The sequence below is a fragment of the Cornus florida genome, unplaced genomic scaffold (genome assembly GCF_030987335.1).
Source record: "Cornus florida cultivar Cherokee Brave unplaced genomic scaffold, ASM3098733v1 CherokeeBrave_3.0.0_Hap2_Chr10, whole genome shotgun sequence".
NCBI lineage: Eukaryota > Viridiplantae > Streptophyta > Magnoliopsida > Cornales > Cornaceae > Cornus > Cornus florida.
Window position 1 is genome coordinate 58,865,163 of NW_026775580.1, and position 22,510 is coordinate 58,887,672.

General features: G+C 36.6%; 1 protein-coding gene across 2 annotated transcripts; it reads right to left on the reverse strand.

Annotated features, from left to right (window-relative positions):
* Positions 1-672: 672 nt before the first annotated feature.
* Positions 673-18,594, reverse strand: LOC132278640 (GATA transcription factor 25-like). Of its 2 annotated transcripts, none has more exons than XM_059780478.1 (7): positions 18,088-18,594; positions 17,460-17,543; positions 17,249-17,379; positions 13,700-13,798; positions 13,307-13,412; positions 1,056-1,115; positions 673-930 (listed from the first exon to the last, which is right to left on the reverse strand). In XM_059780478.1, the coding sequence occupies exons 1-7, from the start codon at positions 18,406-18,408 to the stop codon at positions 874-876; spliced, it is 858 nt and encodes a 285-aa protein (XP_059636461.1). In that variant the 5' UTR covers positions 18,409-18,594; the 3' UTR covers positions 673-873. The 2 variants fall into 2 exon arrangements, with proteins under 2 accessions (XP_059636461.1, XP_059636462.1); XM_059780479.1 differs by having other exon boundaries at positions 1,032-1,115.
* Positions 18,595-22,510: the final 3,916 nt, after the last annotated feature.

The following is a 22,510-nucleotide window of genomic DNA, read 5'->3' on the forward strand; positions in this document are numbered from 1 at the left end:
GATTTAACCGTCAAATGTTTCTCTAGAACAGTCTAAAAGTGAAAACATAGACAAACAATTTCATCCAACTGCTTCAGAAGATTTCTGTCAAAATTTCATAATAACGTACCATAGAATGCCTACATTTTTATGATGATGAACTCACAAATTTCGCATAAACCATAAAAAGTGAGTTAATTATACTTTTATCAAGTTTTTGTAACACTAACTGTTGGGTTTCAGAACCACTTCACAAGTCCGACCACCACCACAACCAACCTCAAGAGCTTGGTAATAGGAGTTATACAACTCCACTAAGGCTCGTGAAGTTTGACTTCTATACTTCCAAGTCAAAGAAGTTTTTTAACTTTTCCGTAACACTACCATAAAAGACGAACAAACATGAATTGACTCAACTAGGTACGTGCCAATTTAGCGACATCACAAAACAGCCACCAACCCTAGGCCAAGCTGCATGTTTTGTTGACTCGTGACCTCATCAGAATAGATCTGGGCTTTTGCTCTGAAGACAAATAGGATAAACATAAACCTCAATCAATCCAAAGACAATGCAATGCAGCACAACTGTGGATACATATCATCCTATGAGTCTATGTGGAATGCATTATATAGAACCATCATGGTACAATGTCAAAGGTATATCTAGTCATTAATATTATGCGATGTATCACAGAAACTAAAAACAGGAGCCGGTGACCTCATATATTGATGAACCTGTATCTGTACAATTAACAAGACAAACCGAACGAAATTACTAGAGAACCTTCTATAATTTGAATGATGCCAGAGCAAACTAGTGTGGATTGCCTCTTTGTGACAGCTTAAAACTCACTGCTGGGCAACTAAAACTGATTTTTGGGTAAAGTAGCAACATTAGTGTGTGGAGGGGATAAGAGTTCCACTATCGGACTCGTTAGCTTCACCTTCACCCTGTTTAAGAGAAGCAAAAGAGAGAGAGCAGATTAATATTGCAGAAAGAGCAAATGGAAAACATAAACAAGAAAAAGTTAGCAGTTGCACCCATGACATACCCTAATACATCATGAGATGCATACCTGCTCAGTTATGGTCAGAGCATTATCATGGATTTTCTTAGAAAGATCCCTCAAGCTACCCTGCAGATAGTTTGATTATTTAAAGGTGAGATATTAATAACTCGGCAGTTGATGAGCGAAAAGCATAACAAGTTCAAGACTTGAAAAAACAAACATTGTCACAGTAGAATTTATAGGCAATGCGAAGGCTAAATATATATATATTTTGATAAATAATGCTAAGGCTAAATATAGTCGAGGCTTACACAAATTGATGAGTTAATGACATCCTTTGCCACAACAATAGGTGAAAACAAGCTTTGGAATTAGATGTGGCAGCCGAATGTCTAATAATAATATCCAAAACAATATATAACCTTTCCTTTTAAGAAGAGTCTACCCAACAGGAACTGTAAGCATGAGATATAATAATAGTGGAAGGCTAAATGTTTCCATAAAGAGGTTTTATATTATAAACTATTCAACTAGAATAGAAAAAGAGAGATAATATCATACATCAAACGGAATAGCAAATTAATGCAGCAACCCATTTTCTCACCCATGAAGAACATATTTGTATCGTGTCTATATTGGATACTGAAACACCTCAAATACTTGCGAATACGTGTCCAATACTTTCTAAACCCATCTATAATTTGAATTTTTTTTTTTCCTTTCGAACGCGTATCAACACTTTATGGAAACTTTGACTGATACTTATCACGTACTTTCGGCCACATGGTTAACAAATCTTGAACATTAAAATTTAACTTTTTGAAGTATAATACCATAGTCTACTTGTTACAAAAAGATTCACAAAAGATATTGAGATATAATGATAATATATCATGGCTAATTTAGTCTAAAATTTATGTCCATGCAATATAACTCTCAGCCTCAACTTGTCTGTCATAATTCTTTTATAAGGAAATATTATATTATATTTTTTTATATATATGTCTATCTAAGAAGCACAGGAATGGACACCGGACACAAGTTCAACATAGTACAAACAAGGTGATACAACAAACAAATCTCAAAAAAATAGGCACAGACTCAACATAGATTTTAAGATTTCAAATACTAAAAAAAAAAAAAAAAAAAAGAAGAGTAAGATTTCAAATAAAGAACACTCGAGTGGGGAGAGCATCCCATTTACAAAAGCCAATAATCACAAAAAGATGACCCTCTAAACTCAAGCTATCCACAAAACTCACAATATCCCAAATAGATTTACGATTAGACCCATTAACCCAAAGATACGTCAAAATAATACTCCTAATATAATATGGAAAGTAAATCAAACACCCCTATGGTTTACATTTTGCAGGGCACGTTACACTCCTATCGTTTATTTTGCGTATATAAATCCATACTAGATCGTAAAATGTTGTAACTAAGCGCCTCCTGTCAGACTACGGTAGGAGAGCCCTGTTGGCACATGACATTTTTAAGACCTGAAAATCCAAATATGCCCTCTCTGTGTACCGAAAATACCCGTCACCACATTCTCTATACATATGTGTATATATTGCCCCCCTCTCTCTTTTGTCTCTCTCTCTACCTCCCACAGATCTCTGTGTTCATGCGAATATCCCATGTAAGAGGGCTGCATGGCCCTAAATCTCCATGAAGCCACTGTTCTAAGTTCCCAATATCTACATACTTGTAAAAAAGCATCCTAAAAACCCAACCAATTACATCAACACATCTTCATTAGATGCTCAAATTAAAGTTAATTTTCAAAGATGAAATGATCACAAAATGTATTATTTGAATCATTCATAGAAATCTTCTAGTTTGTAAAGGTCATGATTCTAGAACGAACAAAAAATGAGGCACAAGGTTACCGCTTGTAAAAATACCCGTGACCTTCAGCACAGTAACCAAGCAACCTCCCCGTTCAGCTCTGGCTAATGGGTCGGATTCAGGAGATGGGTCAGGAATTGGAGCTTGGTGGCGCTTTCGGTTTTCAGGGTGAACTTGGGTCTGAGAAGGGTCGATTCTGATCTCTTGAATTTCTTTAGATACACATGGGATTGTGAGTTTGTGTGAGGACAACTTGTGTTTGGAGGAATTGTTGTTGTTGTTGTTGTTGTTGCGTCTTGAGGTGAACCAGAGAAAAATTAAGAACAGAACAAGAACAATTGCAGCCCCAACACATACACCCAAAACAACCCACAAACACAGACCAGAGGTTGAGGTTTAGAGAGCTCATTTTTTAAAAACACGGGCTTACCATCAAACATTCCCTCTCCCCCCTCCTTGTGTTAAAGTCAAATTTTGACAAATTAGTCACAGAGATACATCAAAAAGAGATGTCGAAGTAAAGAAGAAAGAAACAGAGCGTATGGTAGTGGAATGACAGATGAGGTAATGGGTACACTGTAGAGAGAGAGAGTGGGGTTAGAGAGGAGTACTGGAGTAGCAGCTGCATTGATGATACTTCTAGAAGAGGAAGAAAACCCCCTTTTTTTTACTTTATTGTCAATACATGAACGTGTATTATAAGAATTTTTTTTTTTTATACTTTCCAATTCGTGTCTTCTTCGGATGATGATGAAGATAGAGGTTCACGATCTTCCACGAATAGCTCCTTCAACGGAATTCGAAGAGTTGTAACATCAGGCGTAGATTCATGTTCTTGATCATCAACATCATCATGTGTCACAAGAACGCAATTGAAGATCGGGAAATCTGATTGGCTGAGAAAACGACAGCTCATGCAACGGATTTAGGGCAACTTTAGACAACGGGTACTCTAGTCTTTTCTCAGGTTCATTTTTTTATTGCTTTTTAATTTAGTGAGAGGGGTACTTCAGTCTTTTTAAAGCTCGGTTTACTAACGCCAGGCTCTCATTAGCACCTAAATTGAACATGAGGGGTGTTTAGAATGCAGTAGGGGGTTGTATGGACTATATGCATATTATAGGGGTGTTTTCACACTTCACCCTCTAATAATATAATTTTTTGATTTTTTTTTTTTTTTTGAAGTAAAAATATATTAGAAAAAGGTTCAAAAGGGGAACGCGTCCCTAATACAAGAAGAAAAAAGATCTAAGGACCAATAGAATCCAAGAGATCAAAGAAATCATCAATCGAGGAGCATGCATTTCCTCTTACATAACAAAACAAAGAACAAAGAACGAAGAATATGAATTTTTAAATTAGCTAAAGACGATTCTTTTCCTTCAAAGGATTTGTTATTTCTCTCACGCCACAAACACCACCAGACACAATGTGGAACAATCCTCCAATAATCACGAGCTTGTTCTGTAACAGCCTACCTTCTCCAAGCATTAATCAATTGTGAGGAGTGCTTAGGCATTACCCAAAAACTGCCAAACATGCAAAAAATAAAGCTCCAACAATCATACGCCACAGGACAATGCAAAAAAATATGATCCGCGGATTCATTATCAGCTTTACATAAACAACACCAATTAACAATGATGTTGCCTCTCTCTCTCAAATTGTCCAATATCAAAATCTTTCCCAATGTGGCAGTCCAAACGAAGAATGCAATTCGAAGAGGAGCTTTAGAACGCCAAACATACTTCCAAGGAAACTCGTGACCAACGAAATTAGACAAACATAAGAACATGGATCGGACACCATACCTACCATGAGCTAAAGGAACCCACAAAATATCATCACACCCTCTGCCAATATCCTTCTACCTATACAGCGTATCCAAAAAAACACAAACTTCCTCCATTTCCCAATCCTGAAAGGGGCGCCTAAACCGCACATCCCACGTAACTCCATTGTTATCAAGTTGATAACAATCAATCACGTAGACATGCTTATTGGCTGCAATATTGTAAAGTCTAGGAAAGGAGTGAAACAGCAACTAATCTCCGCACCAAAGGTCCTCCCCAAAACGGACATGTTTGCCATCATGAACTTTGAATCTAATGTGTGTGGAGAAAACATCCTAGCCCTTCCGAATGAATTTCCACACACCAACGCCTCCCGTAATAGTGACTGGAAGAGATGACTAGCCCCCACTCTCCTCACCAAAACGACACGAGACAACTCTTCCCCACTGACGATGGCGTTCCTTTCCAAATCTCCATAACCACTTTCCCAAGAGAGCACGATTAAAAGGAACGATTTTTCAAATGCCTAACCCGCCTAACCTCAACGGTTGGCAGACATGATCCCAATTAACAAGATGATACTTAAACTCCTCTCCCCTTCCACCCCAGAGAAAATCCCTCTGAATTTTTTCAATCCTTTCAGCAACAGAGCATGGAATTTGAAACAAAGATAAAAAGTAGGTAGGAAGGGATGAGAGAGTACTCTTAATAAGCGTGACCCCCCCCCCCCAGATAGATACTGTTTTTTCCATCCTGCTAATCTTTTCTCATATCTACTAATCACTGGATCCCAATTCCCAACTCGTGTAGAAGAAACTCCCAAAGGCAATCCTAAGTAAGGAAGAGGAAGAGAAAAAGCACCAACTCCACACCCTAGGACAGCAACTAAGGAGGATATATCTCGAATATCCCCCACTGGGACAAGTACACTCTTTCCAACATTAATCTTTAACCCAGAAACCGCTTGGAAGCAAGCAAGAATGCACCTCAAATATCTGAGTTGAGAAACTTTGGCACCACAAAAAACCAAAGTATCATTCGCGAACAACAAATGGGAGATTTGCATCTGATGTTCAACATCTCTGCCAACACTGAACCCCCTGATGTAACCCAAATCTTCCGCTTTTCTCATTAATCTGCTCAGACCTTCCATGACAATAAGGAAAAGAAAAGACGATAACGGGTCTCCTTGTCACAGACCACGTGAGCTAGCAAAAAAACAACAATTCACGAGCACAGAAAACATTACTGACGAGATACAAGTTTCAATCCATTTTATCCACTTGTCACCAAACCCCATCCAACTAAGCAGATACAGAACAAATTTCCAATTAACATGATCATAAGCTTTCTAGATATCAAGCTTACACAAAACGCCAGGAACCCCACTTTTTATTCTAGAGTCAAAACATTCCCCTGCAATAAGAACAGAATCCAAAATTTGCCTCCTACCAACAAAAGCATTCTGTGATTCTGAAATGAGACCATCCAAAACATTACTCATCTTGGAGACAAGAACCTTGGCAATAAGCTTACACAAACATCCAATTAAGCTAATTGGCCGAAAGTCCTTAATATCAGAGGCACCGCCCTTCTTGGGAATGAGAGCAATGAAAGATGCGTTCAAAGATTTCTCAAATGTGCCACGAGAATAAAAATCCTAAAAGATGCCCATCACCTCAGCTCGCACCACATCCCAACTCTCCTTAAGAAACCGCATAATAAACCCATCTGGCCCTAGAGCTTTGTCCCTGTTACAACTAGAAAGTGCCTTAAGCACTTCTTCCTCTATGAATGGAATCTCAATCCTATCACTATCCAACGCAGAAATAGAATTAAAAGGAAGACCATCAAGAGTAGCTCTCCAATCCAAAGTCTCAGTGTAAAGCTGCTGATAAAAAGAAACGATCCCCCCGCGCACCTCGTCCTCCCTCCATAACTCAAAACCATTGACCCGGATACGCCCAATGTGATTACATCTTCTGTGAGCGTTGACAAGCCTATGAAAGAATTTTGTATTACGATCCCCATCTTTTAACCACAAAGCCCGAGACTTCTGGCGCCACGAAATCTCCTCCATAAGAGCAATCTCAACAAAAACTGCTTGGCAAGAGGCTCTTTTAGAGCGTAATGATTCCCCACTCTGTCCCACCTCATCAAGACGATCGAGCTCAGCAATATTAGCAAGAACTCTATTGTTCTTCCATTCAAGATTCCCAAACACTTCTTTATTCCACCTCTTTAACTCAGTTTTAAGAAACTGAAACACATAACTAGCAGAGCTTGTGAAATTCGCTTCCTCCCACCAAGACTGAACCTTCCCTTGAAAGTCCTCGGATCTAAGCCACATGTTTTCAAAGCGGAAAGGAGTGCGTCTAGAACTCAAACCACCACAATCAAGAACTAAAGGCACGTGATCAGATGTGACTCTAATCAGAACAACCTAAGAGACATCCGAGAAATGCTCTTCCCACGCCCCAGAAATCAGAAATCTATCCAACTGGGAAAAAGTAACTGGTTCCCTACCGTTTAGACCAAGTAAAGGCCGCTCCTTCCAATGGTAGGTCAATGAGGAAATTACTATCAATGAATTCTGAAAACATGGTCATTTCTGAGGACCACCTACCCTCTGTGGACCTCTCAAATGGGGACCTAACATAATTAAAATCCCCACCTAAACACCAAGGCAATGACCATAAATCCTTAACATAGCAAAGCACTTCCCACATAACTAGTCTATCACTATCAGTAACAGGCCCATAAACACCTGAAAACACCCATCTGAAATTGTCTTCCTCCATCTGAAACAAACAAGACACAAAAAAAATACCCTTCCAACAATTCAAACTTGACAACCACCTACGATCCCACATGAGAAGAATACCACCTGAAGTGCCTGTTGCGTTCAGCACTTCCCATTCCACAAACATACCTCCCCAAAGACTCCTGACAATCTCAACGGTGATAGCAGCCATCTTAGTTTCCTGTAAACAAACGACATGAGCACTCCACTTCCTCAAAGCTACCTTGACAACTCTTCTTCTTTTCGGATCATTTAGACCCCGAACATTCCATGTTATAAGTCGTAACTTCATGCAGAACCAAAAGCGATCAATTCTCCTCCTCCTCCCCGTTTACCACTTCTGGTTCTCCCCCTTTCTTTGGTCATCCCATTCTTCCCGTCATAATTAACACAAGAAATCAGATTCTTCACTTCCTGTTCGCCTTTCCGATGTGAATTTCTGACTTTGATTTCTTTTGTGCCACGATTAGGTTCAATACTACCATCTCCTGCAACAACCCATTCCATACCCAGATCAGTGGTCATCTCCAAACAATCTGGCCGCACAATTGCTAGAAGTTCTATTAAATCCACTTTAGATTAATCAAAATCCGTCCTGGAAAAAGAATCTTTAGAACAGTGCTGCTGAGAAGGAACATCAACCACTCATAACTGCATATTCCCCTCTGTTTCCGAATCATCATGTTCAGTTGACAAAATCACCTCATTCGCAGATGATTGACTATTCAAACCTTCAAACGCAGCAAAGAGGCGAAGCTCTCTAAGCAGAGCTAAAGTTGAGTCATTATTCAACTTGAAGTGCAGATCTTTCCCAACGTAAACTGTCACTCCATTGAAACAACCCACACTCCCAGTTGTGGCTTTTGAGACATCCAACTCTGACCCATCACACCATGAACCTGAAGACCCAATAAGACCCCTCTGTTGAATCGAAACATCCTCCACAACATCCCTATTATTCACCTCTCCACCCGAAGAAGATGTAGAAGTAGAGAGCATTTTGAGAATGATCAGAGCTCAAACCTGAAAATGAAGTGTTAGCTCGTGCAACCCATTTCTGTTTTTCATTTCGAGTCCACCGAGATCCATGGCGACCGACATCCATCATCCTCCGCTCGGGTTTCAGCAAATGAATCGAAGGCTTAGCATGGGCTTGTACTTCTTAAATGGCTTAGGGCCAGGTTTAGTGTTTGGGAAAGAGACAAATAAAGAGTTTGGCCCTTTTCGCACCCTCCTATTAGGCCCAGATCTAATAGGCCCAGCCTGAATCCGCCCACTTGGCCCGAATTTAAGCGGCCCTTTCTGTACCCGTCGAAAAAGCCCAAAACCAAAATTCGCTCTATTGGGTTTAGGCTGAATGAGCCCAAGATTAAGACCGGGCCCAGTCCTGGCCTGTCTAGACATCTTCTGGCCCATCACACTGCCATCCTCAACCCAAAAAGGCAAATTCTTCCCTACCTTATCATCTAAGGATAAAGTCGAATCTGGAGGAGCACCCCGTCGATCTCCACGTGTACTCCTTCTCTGCTCATCAACGACGCGTTGGGCCGGCACATGAAGATCACTTCGTCTTCTACCTCCTATGTACTTCACTGCTTGCTGAATTTCGCGATCCTTCAGCCACTGCTGAATTTCGAGAACCCCCTCTTTTCCTTTACTGAGAATCTCATTCCATTTCTCTTCCGACATAAGATGAGATCCGTCACTACCTTCAAGACTCTCCGTTGAAGGAACAAGCTCCCAAATCGCGACCTTGTAACAGAAGGTGTCGTCATTAATAAACACGAACTTTGGACATTCAAAGCCGATCTCACTGTTATCCGAACACTTTCGGCATCCCTAGTCTCATCTGCATCAGATCTCACATATCCACCACAAAGCTCTCCCACTTCGACGAACAAAGCATGACACCAGAGATGCAAAGGGAGGCCAAACACACCCGATCTGCTTAAGACCTTTATCACTAAGAACGCCACAACACCCAACACGGAAGGACCACATGTCGATCCTCAAAGTTGCAGAACCCCACTGTCGTCACCCTTCTTTCAACACGCGTTTGGCCTCTGCCTGAGAAGGAAACCGGAAAAGAAGCAGTGAATCGGATAACGGCGTTACCCCCATTCCACAAGTCGTATTCCAAGCCCGCGCTGCCCGTTCTTTCACACGATCACAACTCCCCACTTCCTTATCAAATCTTCCGACCAAACAAGAGGAAAGGACTGACTTCCTTCCTCCGACGGACTCCCCGTCAATATATAACGACGGTCCTCGGTGAGGAACTGCCGACTTCACTCCCCCACCAAGCGATATTCTTGGTAATCTTGCAATTTCCAGAAAGGATTTCATCCCAACCTAACAAAACTCAAATTGCCCCACAAGTCGGCCCTAGTGTGGTGAAATCGCACATAGTGATCTTAGTTAATCAATTTTTTTTTATATAATTTTTTTTTTTATTAGTAATAATTGAATTAAAAAGGCATTCAAGAGGGGAACGCATCCCTTATACAAAAGTGGAACCAGGGTTTAAGGCCCCAAAGAAGCCAAAAAAATAATTAAATAAGCCAAAAATATTATATATTTAAAAAATATTTTTTCTTATTTTATATAAATTACCATGAAATGTAATAACTAATTTGCAGCTTCAAGTTGGATAGATATTATTTTTGTTATATATATATATATATATATATATATATATATATATATATATATATATTCTAATTAACCCATAATACATTTTAAAATTACGTTGGAACCCCTTTTTTTTACAATAATAATAACTGCAAAACTACAAAAAAAAATATAGTCAAATTACAAGACAATTCTAGCCGTGTCCAAGAAACGGCCACAACACTCATAGAAGAGTATCCGTGCTTCCTAGATACTCCCTTTGTCCCAAAAAATTTGTCCATCTTTCTATTTTGGGATGTCCCAAAATACATGTCCCCATTCCAAAAATGGATGTATTATTTTTTATAACATTCCCAAACTATCATTTTGACATTAACTTGATTAAGCAAGTGCACCAATTATGGAGTACTCATTTGTCTATTAACAAGGATAAATTTGGAAATTCACTCTTATCAATACAATAAAAAAAATATTAAAAACCCAAAACCATAAAAAGTTGGATTCCCCAAACACCCCAAGAATTTTGGGTCAAAGGGAGCATATATATAACATGACAAACAATTATCATTTTAAATTTTTACATAAATACATATTTTCTATCATGCCATATCCGTATCCATGTCCATGCTTCATAGTTGCTCAGTAATTTCTCAACTAATTATATTTAAAATCCAAATAGCTGAACAATTTCGTCCCTGCAATAAGCCTTATGCCAAAGGAGTGTCTTGAATTAAACCTACTTCATACGTCATGCCAACAATCTCCATCAGCAAATCATATTGCCATATGTTTTTCACTGTAACCAGGTGATTATCCCCACAACCTATCCAAGCCAGTCTCTCTTTTACCTCTTACCATCTAATTAGGCAATTTTACCTCTTAACAGCTAATTAGGCAATTTTACCTCAATTTACCTCTTAACAAATTTGGCCAATTTTACCTCCAATGACTTGTCCTGAAAGGTGTCTGCCATTTATGTGGTAATTGATTCTAACCAGGGACCCTATTGGACAAAGCAGGAGGCTCAATGTCAAACTATCACCTTGTCATCAGACTCATCACACAACTACCCTATTAAATTAAAAAGGGAAAATTGCAAAAAAATATAAAAAGCAACCTTGACTTGTAATGTTTTGCATTAAACCCCCTTCAATTTTTTATTTGCCAAAAAACTCACTCCAATTAACCCCAGGGAGGTTACTTTAAAGGGGCAATTACTAAAATACCAACCACCAAGTCAAAGGGAGTTTTATGCAATTCCCCCGATTGTGTGAATTTAGCTAAAAAAATTCTGTTTTTTATTTTTCCTTGTATATATTTGAACTTATATTTTTTGTTACATGCATCACCATACTTTTAATTAAAGAAAAAAATCAAATAATAATAATAATGAAAAATTAAAATTCATAGTCATGAGTGCAACTACATGTAGTTATTTCTTTAGCATATGCCTCGGCTGCCTAGCATAGTTAAATCCTGCAATATCCTTTCCCCTCATTTTTTTCTTCTATTCAACCAAACAAATTGAGGGAAAAAGGCTACTACATTTCTTTTATTTACATGAGAGAAAAGCCTACTACATTAAAAAATAAACTATAAAAGATCATGTGGTCTGTCTTGTTAATCAAATTAATACTTTACATCAATGATCTATTATAAAGTTTGCATTCTTCCTTTTTCAACCATAAGAGCAAATGCACACACATATATACATATTTACATGTACATAGTACAATAAAGTTAAACTAGAGTAAGATTAATAGCTATTTTATGCCATTCAATTACTTTTTGTAATTAAGATTCATTTTTGTCGATCCAATTGTTTAATTAATTGTCCATCTCATATACTTATATATATACGCATTGTATAAAATAAAAAATATAATATAAATAATATAATAATGGCATACTCCCTCTGTCCCAAAATACACGTCCTACATGGGGAATCCAACTTTTATGGTAGTGGAGTTTTAATAGTTTTTTATTGTATTGATAAGAGTGAAGTTTCAAATATGCCCTTACTAAAAGACAAAATAGTTCTCCGTAATTAGTGCACTTGTTTAGTTAAAAGGATAGTTTGGGAATGTTATAAAAAATAGTACATTCAATTTTGGAATAAGACATGTTTTTTGGGACATCCCAAAATGGAAAGATAGACAAGTATTTTGGGACGGAGGGAGTATATAATATATAATATGAGTAAACATAAAAGATTCGAACTTATATGTAGTTGCACTCATAACTATGATTTTTTTTTTTTCCCCTCTCTCTTTAATTAAAAGTATGGTGATGCATGTAACAAAAAATAGAAGTTCAAATCTTATTATTCAGGGGGGAAAAAAAAAGAAAAAAAAAAAAAAGAATCTTCATAATTGGGCAATTGCATAAAACACCCCCTTGACTTGGTGGTTGGTTTTTTTTTTTTTTTTTTGGGGGGGGGGGGGGGGGGGGGGTGGGGGGAAGGGGTTTAATGAAATTCGCCCAATTAAAAAAAACCCAGAGGATCAATTTGTGGAACTGGCTATGGATCACTAAACATCCTGGGTTTGAAAACTCCTGGAGTTCTTCCGTTTTTTCTTTCTTGAAAATGGAGGAAACACGAGGTTCAACAACTTCAATATATCACCAATTACTCTAGGCTAAAGCATAGGACAAGTCAAAACTATGGTCGCAACTCCATATTCTCCATCTGAGAAAAAGAAGGCAGAAAGATCATGGTATGCAAATTGGGCTACATCAGGATGGAACTGTAATTCATCAAATTATAAGACCAAAATTTCTTAATGCCCCTGACATGCAAGTATGCAACACACCCAAGGATGTCAATCATTCAAGAGCATAAGAGGGAGGGAGGGCAACAATAACTGCACCTGAAATTAGCTTCAAATCATAGTTAACTCCACCAAATACTCTGCCCAAGCTAGAGAAGTTAGAAAATAGTTGACACAACTTAACAGGCATGTGAACTATTCAATAGCAGAAGTGCAATCAAGATAGAGGACCTATGTAACATGGCATGAATAAGCAGCTGTCTAGTTATGTAGTTTAGATACACATTCTAATTGCCACCCTCTATTATATGGTAATAGTCTCATCAGAACCAGGACATAGTTTGTTGGAAAGGAAAGCATGCAAAACCTTGTTATGCACCAAAAGCAAAGAGGTTCACGCATGCATAAAAATCAACAACGAAAATGAAACTAATCAAGTTACTAATCCTAATTGCAGGTACCAACCTTGTTTGCCCAAAAAAGACCACAAGCATTGCAAAGGGTCCTTGGACCAGCCGGGCCTCGCCGCATCATTGGAGTGGACTTTGAACTAGTGCCGCAATGAGTGCACCTAAACAGAGCAGGCAAATGATCCAAATGGTAAAGAAATCAATCACGAAGTTTCTTTTTGAGAAGCCAAAATTGTGAAATTATAATAGTAAGATGCACACAGTAATGTCATACTTTAAGGGCAATAACATATAATATAATTCTTAAAGAAAAAAGGAAAAAGAAAATACAATGAATACTTCATAATATGGACACAAAACGTAAACTAAATTATGCCCAGTGGAGGACTATAAGAAGTGATACTGCTTCAGGAAAGAATATAACTCTTGAAGACAATACAGCACTCACAAAGTTTCTGGTGGGCTATCTTGTCCTGAATCCTCAGCAGTACTCCAGCCCTCCTCGGACTTTTTGGAAGAAGTAAATTGACCCTTCTTACGTTGCATCCTGATGTAGTCACACATATAAATATGAAATAAGGAGGCATGAATATACACCCCTGAACAGGAAGGAACAGCAAGAAATGGCAAAACTAAAATAGTATCGAAAAAAATGCATGCTTTCTCAGTGACCTGTTTGTACAGAAGTCAGAAAACACAGCACAATATAGCAGGGCCATAAAAGCCCCTGAACAGTTCCTTCAAGATGGATTCAAATTCCAATTGTACACAGCAAGAAATGGCAAAACTAAAATAGTATTGAAAAAAAATGCATGCTTTCTCAGTAACCTGTTTGTGCAGAAGTCAGAAAACACAGCGTGATATAACAGGCCATAAAAGCCCCTGAAAAGTTCCTTCAAGATGGCTTCAAATTCCAATTGTACACGTATAAACTTCTTATTCTGGATATAGGGTTCGCTTATGGAATTAAATGAAATAACATAATCATCAGTAGAACATCTAACTCAAACCTTCCCCCCACCCCACAATTTAGTTTACACTTTGTTGAGATTTTAAAGTGACCAACAGTCAAAACAAAATCTTGATGCATATTCAAGTTTTAAAATACCAAACTGTCACCATTTGTAAGTGTTAATACAATTACGGATCTTGTATAGATTGGCATGTTGAGATCGAGTCTGTATAAGAACCTGAACTGTTGCTTGAGGCTTAGTGATGATGCCGTTAAGGCAAGTGGAAGGTGGGTAATGAAAAGAAATCTGACAAGGAGAAGTTTGATGGAGGCCTGTGTCCAACCAAGAAGACCAAAGAGACGCCTTTAAATTGGCATAGTGGTAGCAAAGAGATGCCAAAGGGATCCTTCTCTTGGAATGAATAGGTCACTTATAGACGATATTGTCAATTAATGTTCTTTATTCATTAGCGAAGGGCTAACACCATCGTAAATGAGCCATTTGCTAAATGTGTCCGCAAAGCAGAGGATGATACAGGAGCCATTTGCTAACACTTATTGGCAAACAGTAGGTTATACAACATCTGAAAGCCATTTGGTGCTCCCACAGCATTGACAGAGTGTCATAAGGATTTGGCGACACTGATTCCACTCAATATCACGTCAACTACTTAACGTTGCCTCGACAACACGCTGAGATCCTTCTAGGGTAACAGCAATGAACCAGGCTCTTCATGGCTTGATTTATTTCAGGCATTTGGACTTGTTCAAAAAGTTAACGAACAGAACGTGAACCCAATTATCAAGCTGGCTTAATAAACAAGTCAAACCAAAAGATGCCCAGCTTGACTCAGTGGGGCTTGTGGATAGCCATTAATGGTATATATGTAGTTTGCTGAACTTTCATGGTTATTTGTTAGCATTATATTTGTTTGAATTGTCAAAACATGTACCGTGACATAAAAAAGTATCAAAAGAATCATGACAAAACCTGCGAGGATTGACCAACTATTCATCCTTATTACTTTTTATGGACTAGTCATATTTGTTCTGCGGTCTGACATCTGTTTAATTTTATTCTTGTCTCAAATTGCACCTAGATTTGTTAACTCCAACCTAAACATTTTATGACATGTGGTTAGATGGAATGTCAAACCTGTAAACTCACTTTGCATATTGTGATATTACCAACCTGACCTAAAAAGGTTGGGGGCCCGTCAAATAACAAGAAGCAGAGCTCGAACTGTTATTTCCTGGCTCATCTTAAGCCTTAGACGAGTATGAACACCTTTCAACCTAACCAATCTCAAACAAGCTGATACTTGGCATAGAGCAGTTCATCTATAGCCCTAGATCCTACAAATCAAACCACAAGCCTCCTCCCCCATCCATGTGGTTCATTGACTATTCTGATGTCACCATTGCAGGGGCCATTATTTAAAAAAAGGGGCTAGCCTAGAGCATGAGGCTCCTACCACTGAAGGGTCTGGAGATGGTCAGATGTACGTAGCCTCACCTCCGCATGTAGAAGCTGTTTCTTGTTTCGATCCCGTGACCTCCAGGTCACAAAGGAGCACCATCGAGTCTAAATACGACCACTTAATGAAAAAATATACCAAAGAGAGTATCTAGTCCACCCCAGTCAACACCCCCACATTAATTGAACCAACACCGAATAACAACCTTATAAATGTCACCCCTACGTAATCTGGATCCCATTATTAGTGGATCCTTGTGTCCGTAATTATGAGGTTGACAGTTTAACATCTAGTGAGGGACTTGGGTATGTTTGGATTTTGCTACGGTTCACATTTAAAGGACGGCTTCTACAAATTTCCAATAAATCTCGTATCCTTTAGATTTCCATGAAGAAGTACATGTCCTCATTTTAGCCACTTTATGGTTTTCACGTGAATCATCCAAAAAGATTTCTATAATTAGCAAAAAGTGGTCTAGTGGACAAGAGTTGGCAGACGACAAATTGTCACCATGATAGTTTCTAGCTTTCCTTGTTGGGGCCTCAGATCAATTTAAATCCAAGTACACACTTCACTAACACTTTTGTTACCCAAAATAAAGGTAGAGCAAGTCTTTGATGAGGGCGCCTTCAGTGAGCTTGCGTCCTTATCATAAAATTTTTTTTTTTCCTAGTTGGTAGTCACACACACATGCCTCCACCGAGGTTCAAACCCCTTACCCTCCCTTTGGAAAGTAAGAACTTGGTACCGCTAGGCCGGCCCGTTGGTATCCTTATCATAATATTAGCAATAAAGGAAAAGACTAGTGCCTCTACGGTTCTACCTGGATACTTGGGAATAGAGATAGAAGAAAACATAAACAAATAAAGCACTTAAGAATAAAATTTATACCTCCAGGGAATGCAGAATTTTATGTAACAAAGCAAACAAATAACAAATGCAAGGAGGAAAACCCTTATCCACAAAAGAAACAAACAAATGCAGTACAAAAACACTCATATTTGTAAAAGAAGTTGAATTGTCGATCATCATAACATGGAAATTGTAGAAGTTTTGGAATAATGTTTTCATTAAATGCATTGATAACCAAATGATGAAAACTTTTGATTTGAAAATCAATGAAGCCCATAATTATGTTTCCATATAATAGCCAGATTACTTTGCCTCTTACTTTGGGAAGCTGTGACAAAAAAATTCATGCAATGATGTAAGGTTAAAGCCTACGTGCGAGCATGTCTTCAGAACAGTAAACATCATAAAATAGATCCTAAAATGAGCTGAAAACTTATAAAACCTTGCAGTAATATCAGAAAATATCAGTTCTGAATTTTAATGTACGAGCGAGGAATTATATGTAAGACTGATGAAAAGGTCTTCAACGTGAAAGTTATAAATTTCCATGCTAAAATGGAGTACTGAAGAGAGTGATAAATGATAAACTTCTTCTCAACATTAAAGGGGATATTCATCTATCACTACTTCTCATAAATGCTTTACTTGTGCTTAGGAAGTCCTATCTGTTTTAGTAAAAAAAGAATCATAAGATCAACACATTAAATGACCATACCTGAGTGCAACTTCTTGGCGGACATTATATCTAATTTTCTTATCAAAGCACCGCTCTTTTCTCTTCTGGCGGAACCTATTCAGCGAGGCAGCTCTCTGTGGATGACTACAACGTGGATAGTCCATTGAACCCTAGAGCAAAAAACAGTCAAATCCATAAAGAAACCAAAATCAATCAAAAGTAAAAGAAACTTGCATGATTAGGAAAATACCCTCTGATTCTGATATGCTAGTTCTAAACCTTGTCCGGCCGCAGAAAATTCACATCCCCCCAAAAGTAGAAGCACTGACTGAACCTGAAATTTTTCAACCAAATACAAATCATTAAAACCAAGATGTTATTTTTCAACCAAATGCAAATCACTAAAACCAAGAAGTTCACATTGCATGTATACGGAATGTTTTCTTTATGCCAGTACAGTGCAGAATGTTAGCACCTAACTAAGGCCGATGGACATACAATTTTGAATCATATATATATATATATAAATGGTCTTTTAATTTTCGAAGATTGCCCACTTACTCTAAACCAACTAATTTTGCATTTTTTTAATGCAAAATTAGTTTTTCTTCTTCTTTCAGTGTGAGAAAATAATGTTTTCTCAACTCCTATCTTATGAAAAATCTAAAATTGATACTTTTTCCTTCTTTTCCTCCATTTAGCCACCGCAAAAAGCAAGAGAAAAGCTCAGGTTCGGCCCTAACCCAGAGTTCTCATCAACAAAAACCTCCAGTTAGTTTCCTTTTCTCCATTCTCACCAAACAAACAGCAAAAACTATCAATGCAAAGAAAAACCCTAGTTTACAGAAAAAAAAATATTAAAAAATATATAAATTTACCTTATCTGTTGTTACAGAGTCGAACACATAGACCTGACCACGGAACGACAGCGTGAGCTGGTTTGCACTGTCGTTCTGTTGAACGGACAGATCAGAGCCGCCGTCGGCATAGACGGCGTCAGAGGCGTCTATTCCACCGCCGTCTTCCAGACCTTGAGCTTCGTATGGAACATGCGGGCTGTCCATGGAGTCGCCACCGGCGTTGGCATCGTCTCCGTCGCCGCCGACGAACTGGTCGTGGACGTTCAGGGGTTGAGAGTGCCCGTACATTGGTGGTTTTGAGGTCGGTTCAATGGCCTCGAAGGAAGCATTACAGAGCATATAAGAACCCAAAAAAAAACCCTAACCTTTACCAGTTGTATCGTGGAACAATTGACAATTGTTGTGTGTTATGTATGTATACGTGTGTGTAATTGCTCGGTGAAACGGTTGTCCAGAATACTCCTGGAGAGTTTGGGGGTTTCCGAGTAGAGAGTGAAGGACAGCTCAAGACAGGAGTTGCTTGTGGAAGGAAGAGATTGACCCTTAAAAGGGACGGTATTTACGAGGTTTACCCTCTAGGTCAATGGAAGAGAAGACATTTTGTCATTTAGAGGGTGCAAAACATAGAAGGTTAATTTAAATGACATCTTTATCGCCTTCAAATATTTTTTAAAAATAACTATCATTTAAATTTATTTTTATTCTTCCGTCACATTTCCATTAAAAGACAATTTTGTTCTTAATTTTTTAATTCTATTTATTCCTAAATATCAAGTTACTTAAATACCTATTATACCCTTATTATTAAAACCACGTATCACCACCACCTGTATACCCGCCAATACACGAATACGATGAAAAAATAACGTATATAATATAATATATATATATATATATATATATATATATATATATATAACATAAGAAACAATAAAGATATATAATATGATTTGTAAATTTATAAAATATTTAGTGATATTTTAATCTTTTAATCTAATTATTTAAGTTAAAGAGTTATTTTGACAAAATTAAAAAATATTTAAATCATTTTACATTGTGTCAAAATTATGCAAGTAACGATTGGGGTGTGAGTGAAAAATGAAACAAAAATTTGTAATACCACTAATAGTTATTTTTAAAAGATGTTTGAAGGTGATATTTGACCAAACCTGATCATGTGTTAGTGAAATTAACTAAAAAATAAAAATAAAAAATTTTTGGAACCACTAATATATATATATATATATATATATATATATATAACATTATAAAAAGTAAGTGTGAGTCGTGGAAAGACTTGTTTTATATTCTCATTATAAAAAATGACAGCTACACCAGCCATATTATTGATCCACGGTTATCATAATCGTGAAATTTTTTTTATCTTGCACACAACGCCAGAAATGGATCCAATTGCAATTTTGTATAACATAATTTGATGAAGATGATTTTTTTTTTTTTAGTGAATTTTATTAAATGTTATAAGACCATTTAGCATGAGTAATGATTTATTTATAAATTCTAAGTCATTGATTTGATTAAAAAGAGTTGAGTAATTTTATATTTTTACTAAATCAATAACTACTCCATTGAATAACTCTCTCTACTTTTTCTCTCTTTTCTTTCTACCCTTTTTGCCGCTTTCAACTTCGTCTTCCCCAATTGATTTTCTTCCTGCTCCCTTTCATGGGAGTGGGGAGGTGCCGTTAAAATCTACATGTAATAATAAGTTCGCTTTATGGATAGTTTTCACACCGTTTTTACTATTATTTTACTAGATCTATACCTGTTTGGCTTATTTCCGGCTAGTCCAAGTGGATCGGTTGTTTTCTCTCCGGCTAGATCTCAGATTTATGTTGATTTTTGTTATCATCGACTTGTGAATGTAATTTTGAAACTGTTGCCTTGATGATGGCCTGACCTTTGGGTCACTCCCGTTACTGCTATTCTCCCTTGGTGGTTTCCGTTGTTTTTCTCAACAAATTTGGAGCTTGGTCTTTATTTTTCTTATTTTGTTTCATGATTTGTATGTCTTTTTCGTATACTGTCTTTTAGATGCCGAATGCTGTTTTTTTATTGGCAGGTAAAAATATATATATATAATAAAATAATTACTCATAGATTTAAGAATGAAGGTTAAAAGAATAAATAAAATACATTAAAAATATATATAATACAAGTCAAAGGAACTCTTCCATGCTTTTAACATTCTAAAATAAATTAATACATATTAATGTTAAAGTTTATAATTATTAATTAAACATATAAAAGTAGCTTGTAGTATTTTGTTAGAGGGTATGTTTTTCAAGTAACTGGTCAATATGTAAAAATCATACATGGTTTTCCAAAAGAAAAATCATTAAATATATTTTTAGTATCTTTATTGACATAAATGAACTAACTGGCGTGTTTATTTGGGTGTGGTGTAGCAGGAGAAGAAATCAATGATCGACCCTCCCGGTCTATTCGTCGAAAAATTTCCGGTTCAACCATGGGTAAAACTTAATAACTCTAGTAGCTTAGAGAAACCTTTAATCCTATTTTAATAGGAGTGGCTTGGGGAGATCTTTAATATTATTTTATTACATTGTTTTTGTTACGAGGTTTCATAATCGCGCTTCGGAATCGAACCGAATCAATCTTTTTTAGTTGGATTCCAATGTTCAACTATTTTAATTTTAATATCAATTTTTTTAGAAACCGTTGAGATCTGTTTTTAATAATTTGGCTTGGAACTGTAACAAATTGAACCACTTGCACACCTAATGGAAAGTTTTGGTAGAGTGCTCCAAAAATTTTGCAAAAAAAAATAAAAATAAAGATAAAGTAATTGAAAGGACACATATTGAAATTGAGTTTAAAGAGATTTAGGTCAGTTTGGTTTAGTTATCAGAGAATAATTTTTTAATTTTTGAGTACTGAAAAAAAAAAATGTACAAAAAAATGTTTAATTGTCAATTTTTGAAAATTATTATTTTTTTTTTGAAAATTCAATTTAAAACAACATATGTTTTCATAGAACCATCTATTAGAGTTTTCAAAACAATTTTTTTTTTTTTCAAAGTTATTAGAGAATTATTTTGAATAGCAAACCAAGCAAGCCCTAAGCTTTCTAATCAGAGTAAATGAAAATCCAAGAAAGTTTATAATATTTATATTTTAATTACTTATATTGCAATTGAATAATCTAATCGAAAGTTCTAACCCATAAATGTTTAGACATAGCAAATATAAAATTATGTCTAAACATTTATAAAATTATGCAATAAATTGCAAATATAATTTATGATTTTCATCCTTATAATTCCTAGTTAACTCCTATCATTGCATCAAATAACAGTATACCAAAAAAAACACTTTGATGATTAAATTTGATTTGCATGATATGATTCTAATTATTATTTTTTCTCTCATGTTTTGGAATAAAATTTGAGGAGTACTAGTTGCGCATGTAAAACACATGTTATTGAAAATAATAATAATAATAATAAAAGAAATAGGGTATTTAGAGATTACTTCATTAGCAATTAGGTTTGCAAATAAATTGAACTTTCTACTGTTGAGTAGCACATTCCAGAAAGATGCTATTTAAGAAAGGGGAGTTGGAAGAAATTTTGCTTTTGGAGGTCCAAACTAGAACTTAGGACTGGGCACGGATTGGATCGGTTCGGTTTTGGGTAAAATTCAAACCAATTCGATCTTCACGGATTGGCTAAATCTGAAACCGAGCTGATCCGTGGGGATTCTCATTCCGAACCAAACCGATCCGTAAAATAATAGATTGGTTCGGTTCGGTTCTCACGGATTGGGTCTGACACAACTTAGAAAACTGAAATTAGAGGCAAAATACTTTTATTGTCTTAGTCATGCATGAATTTAAAGGGAAAAAGAGGATCTGTTATTGTTAACTCTGTTTCGAAATACTGATTTTTGTTTGAGTCATGCATGAATTTCTAAAGAATATACATATTAATAAATGGGCTATGAAAATGACAAAGTAGAACTGAAACTAAGTGACGAGATGGAGCAATCAAGATTTTTTTCCAGAAAGAGAAGAACAAAAATTCATAGAAGAAAATAATGAAAAACTTATGAACTCACTGGAAATTAAATTTAGATGAAAAGGAAATAATCGGCCGGTGTAAATTAGAGATGCTTACTTGTGTGGGTTCCATAAGAGACCGAGAGTATTGGGTAACCCGAGAAGAGTGGGCTTGTGGGATCAGATGAGACTTGATGAGAGGCCAGAGACGCATGCAAATGAAATGAATATAAAAACTAAAAAGTGTAAAACACTAAGCCACAAAGTAGTAAAGCATCTGGGTTCGTAAAACAATAAAACTTTTGAAAACTTAATGATTAAAGAAAACAAAAACATCAATAATGTATTTAGCATATATTGTATACTATATATGTTATATAATATATGTATATTAGTTCT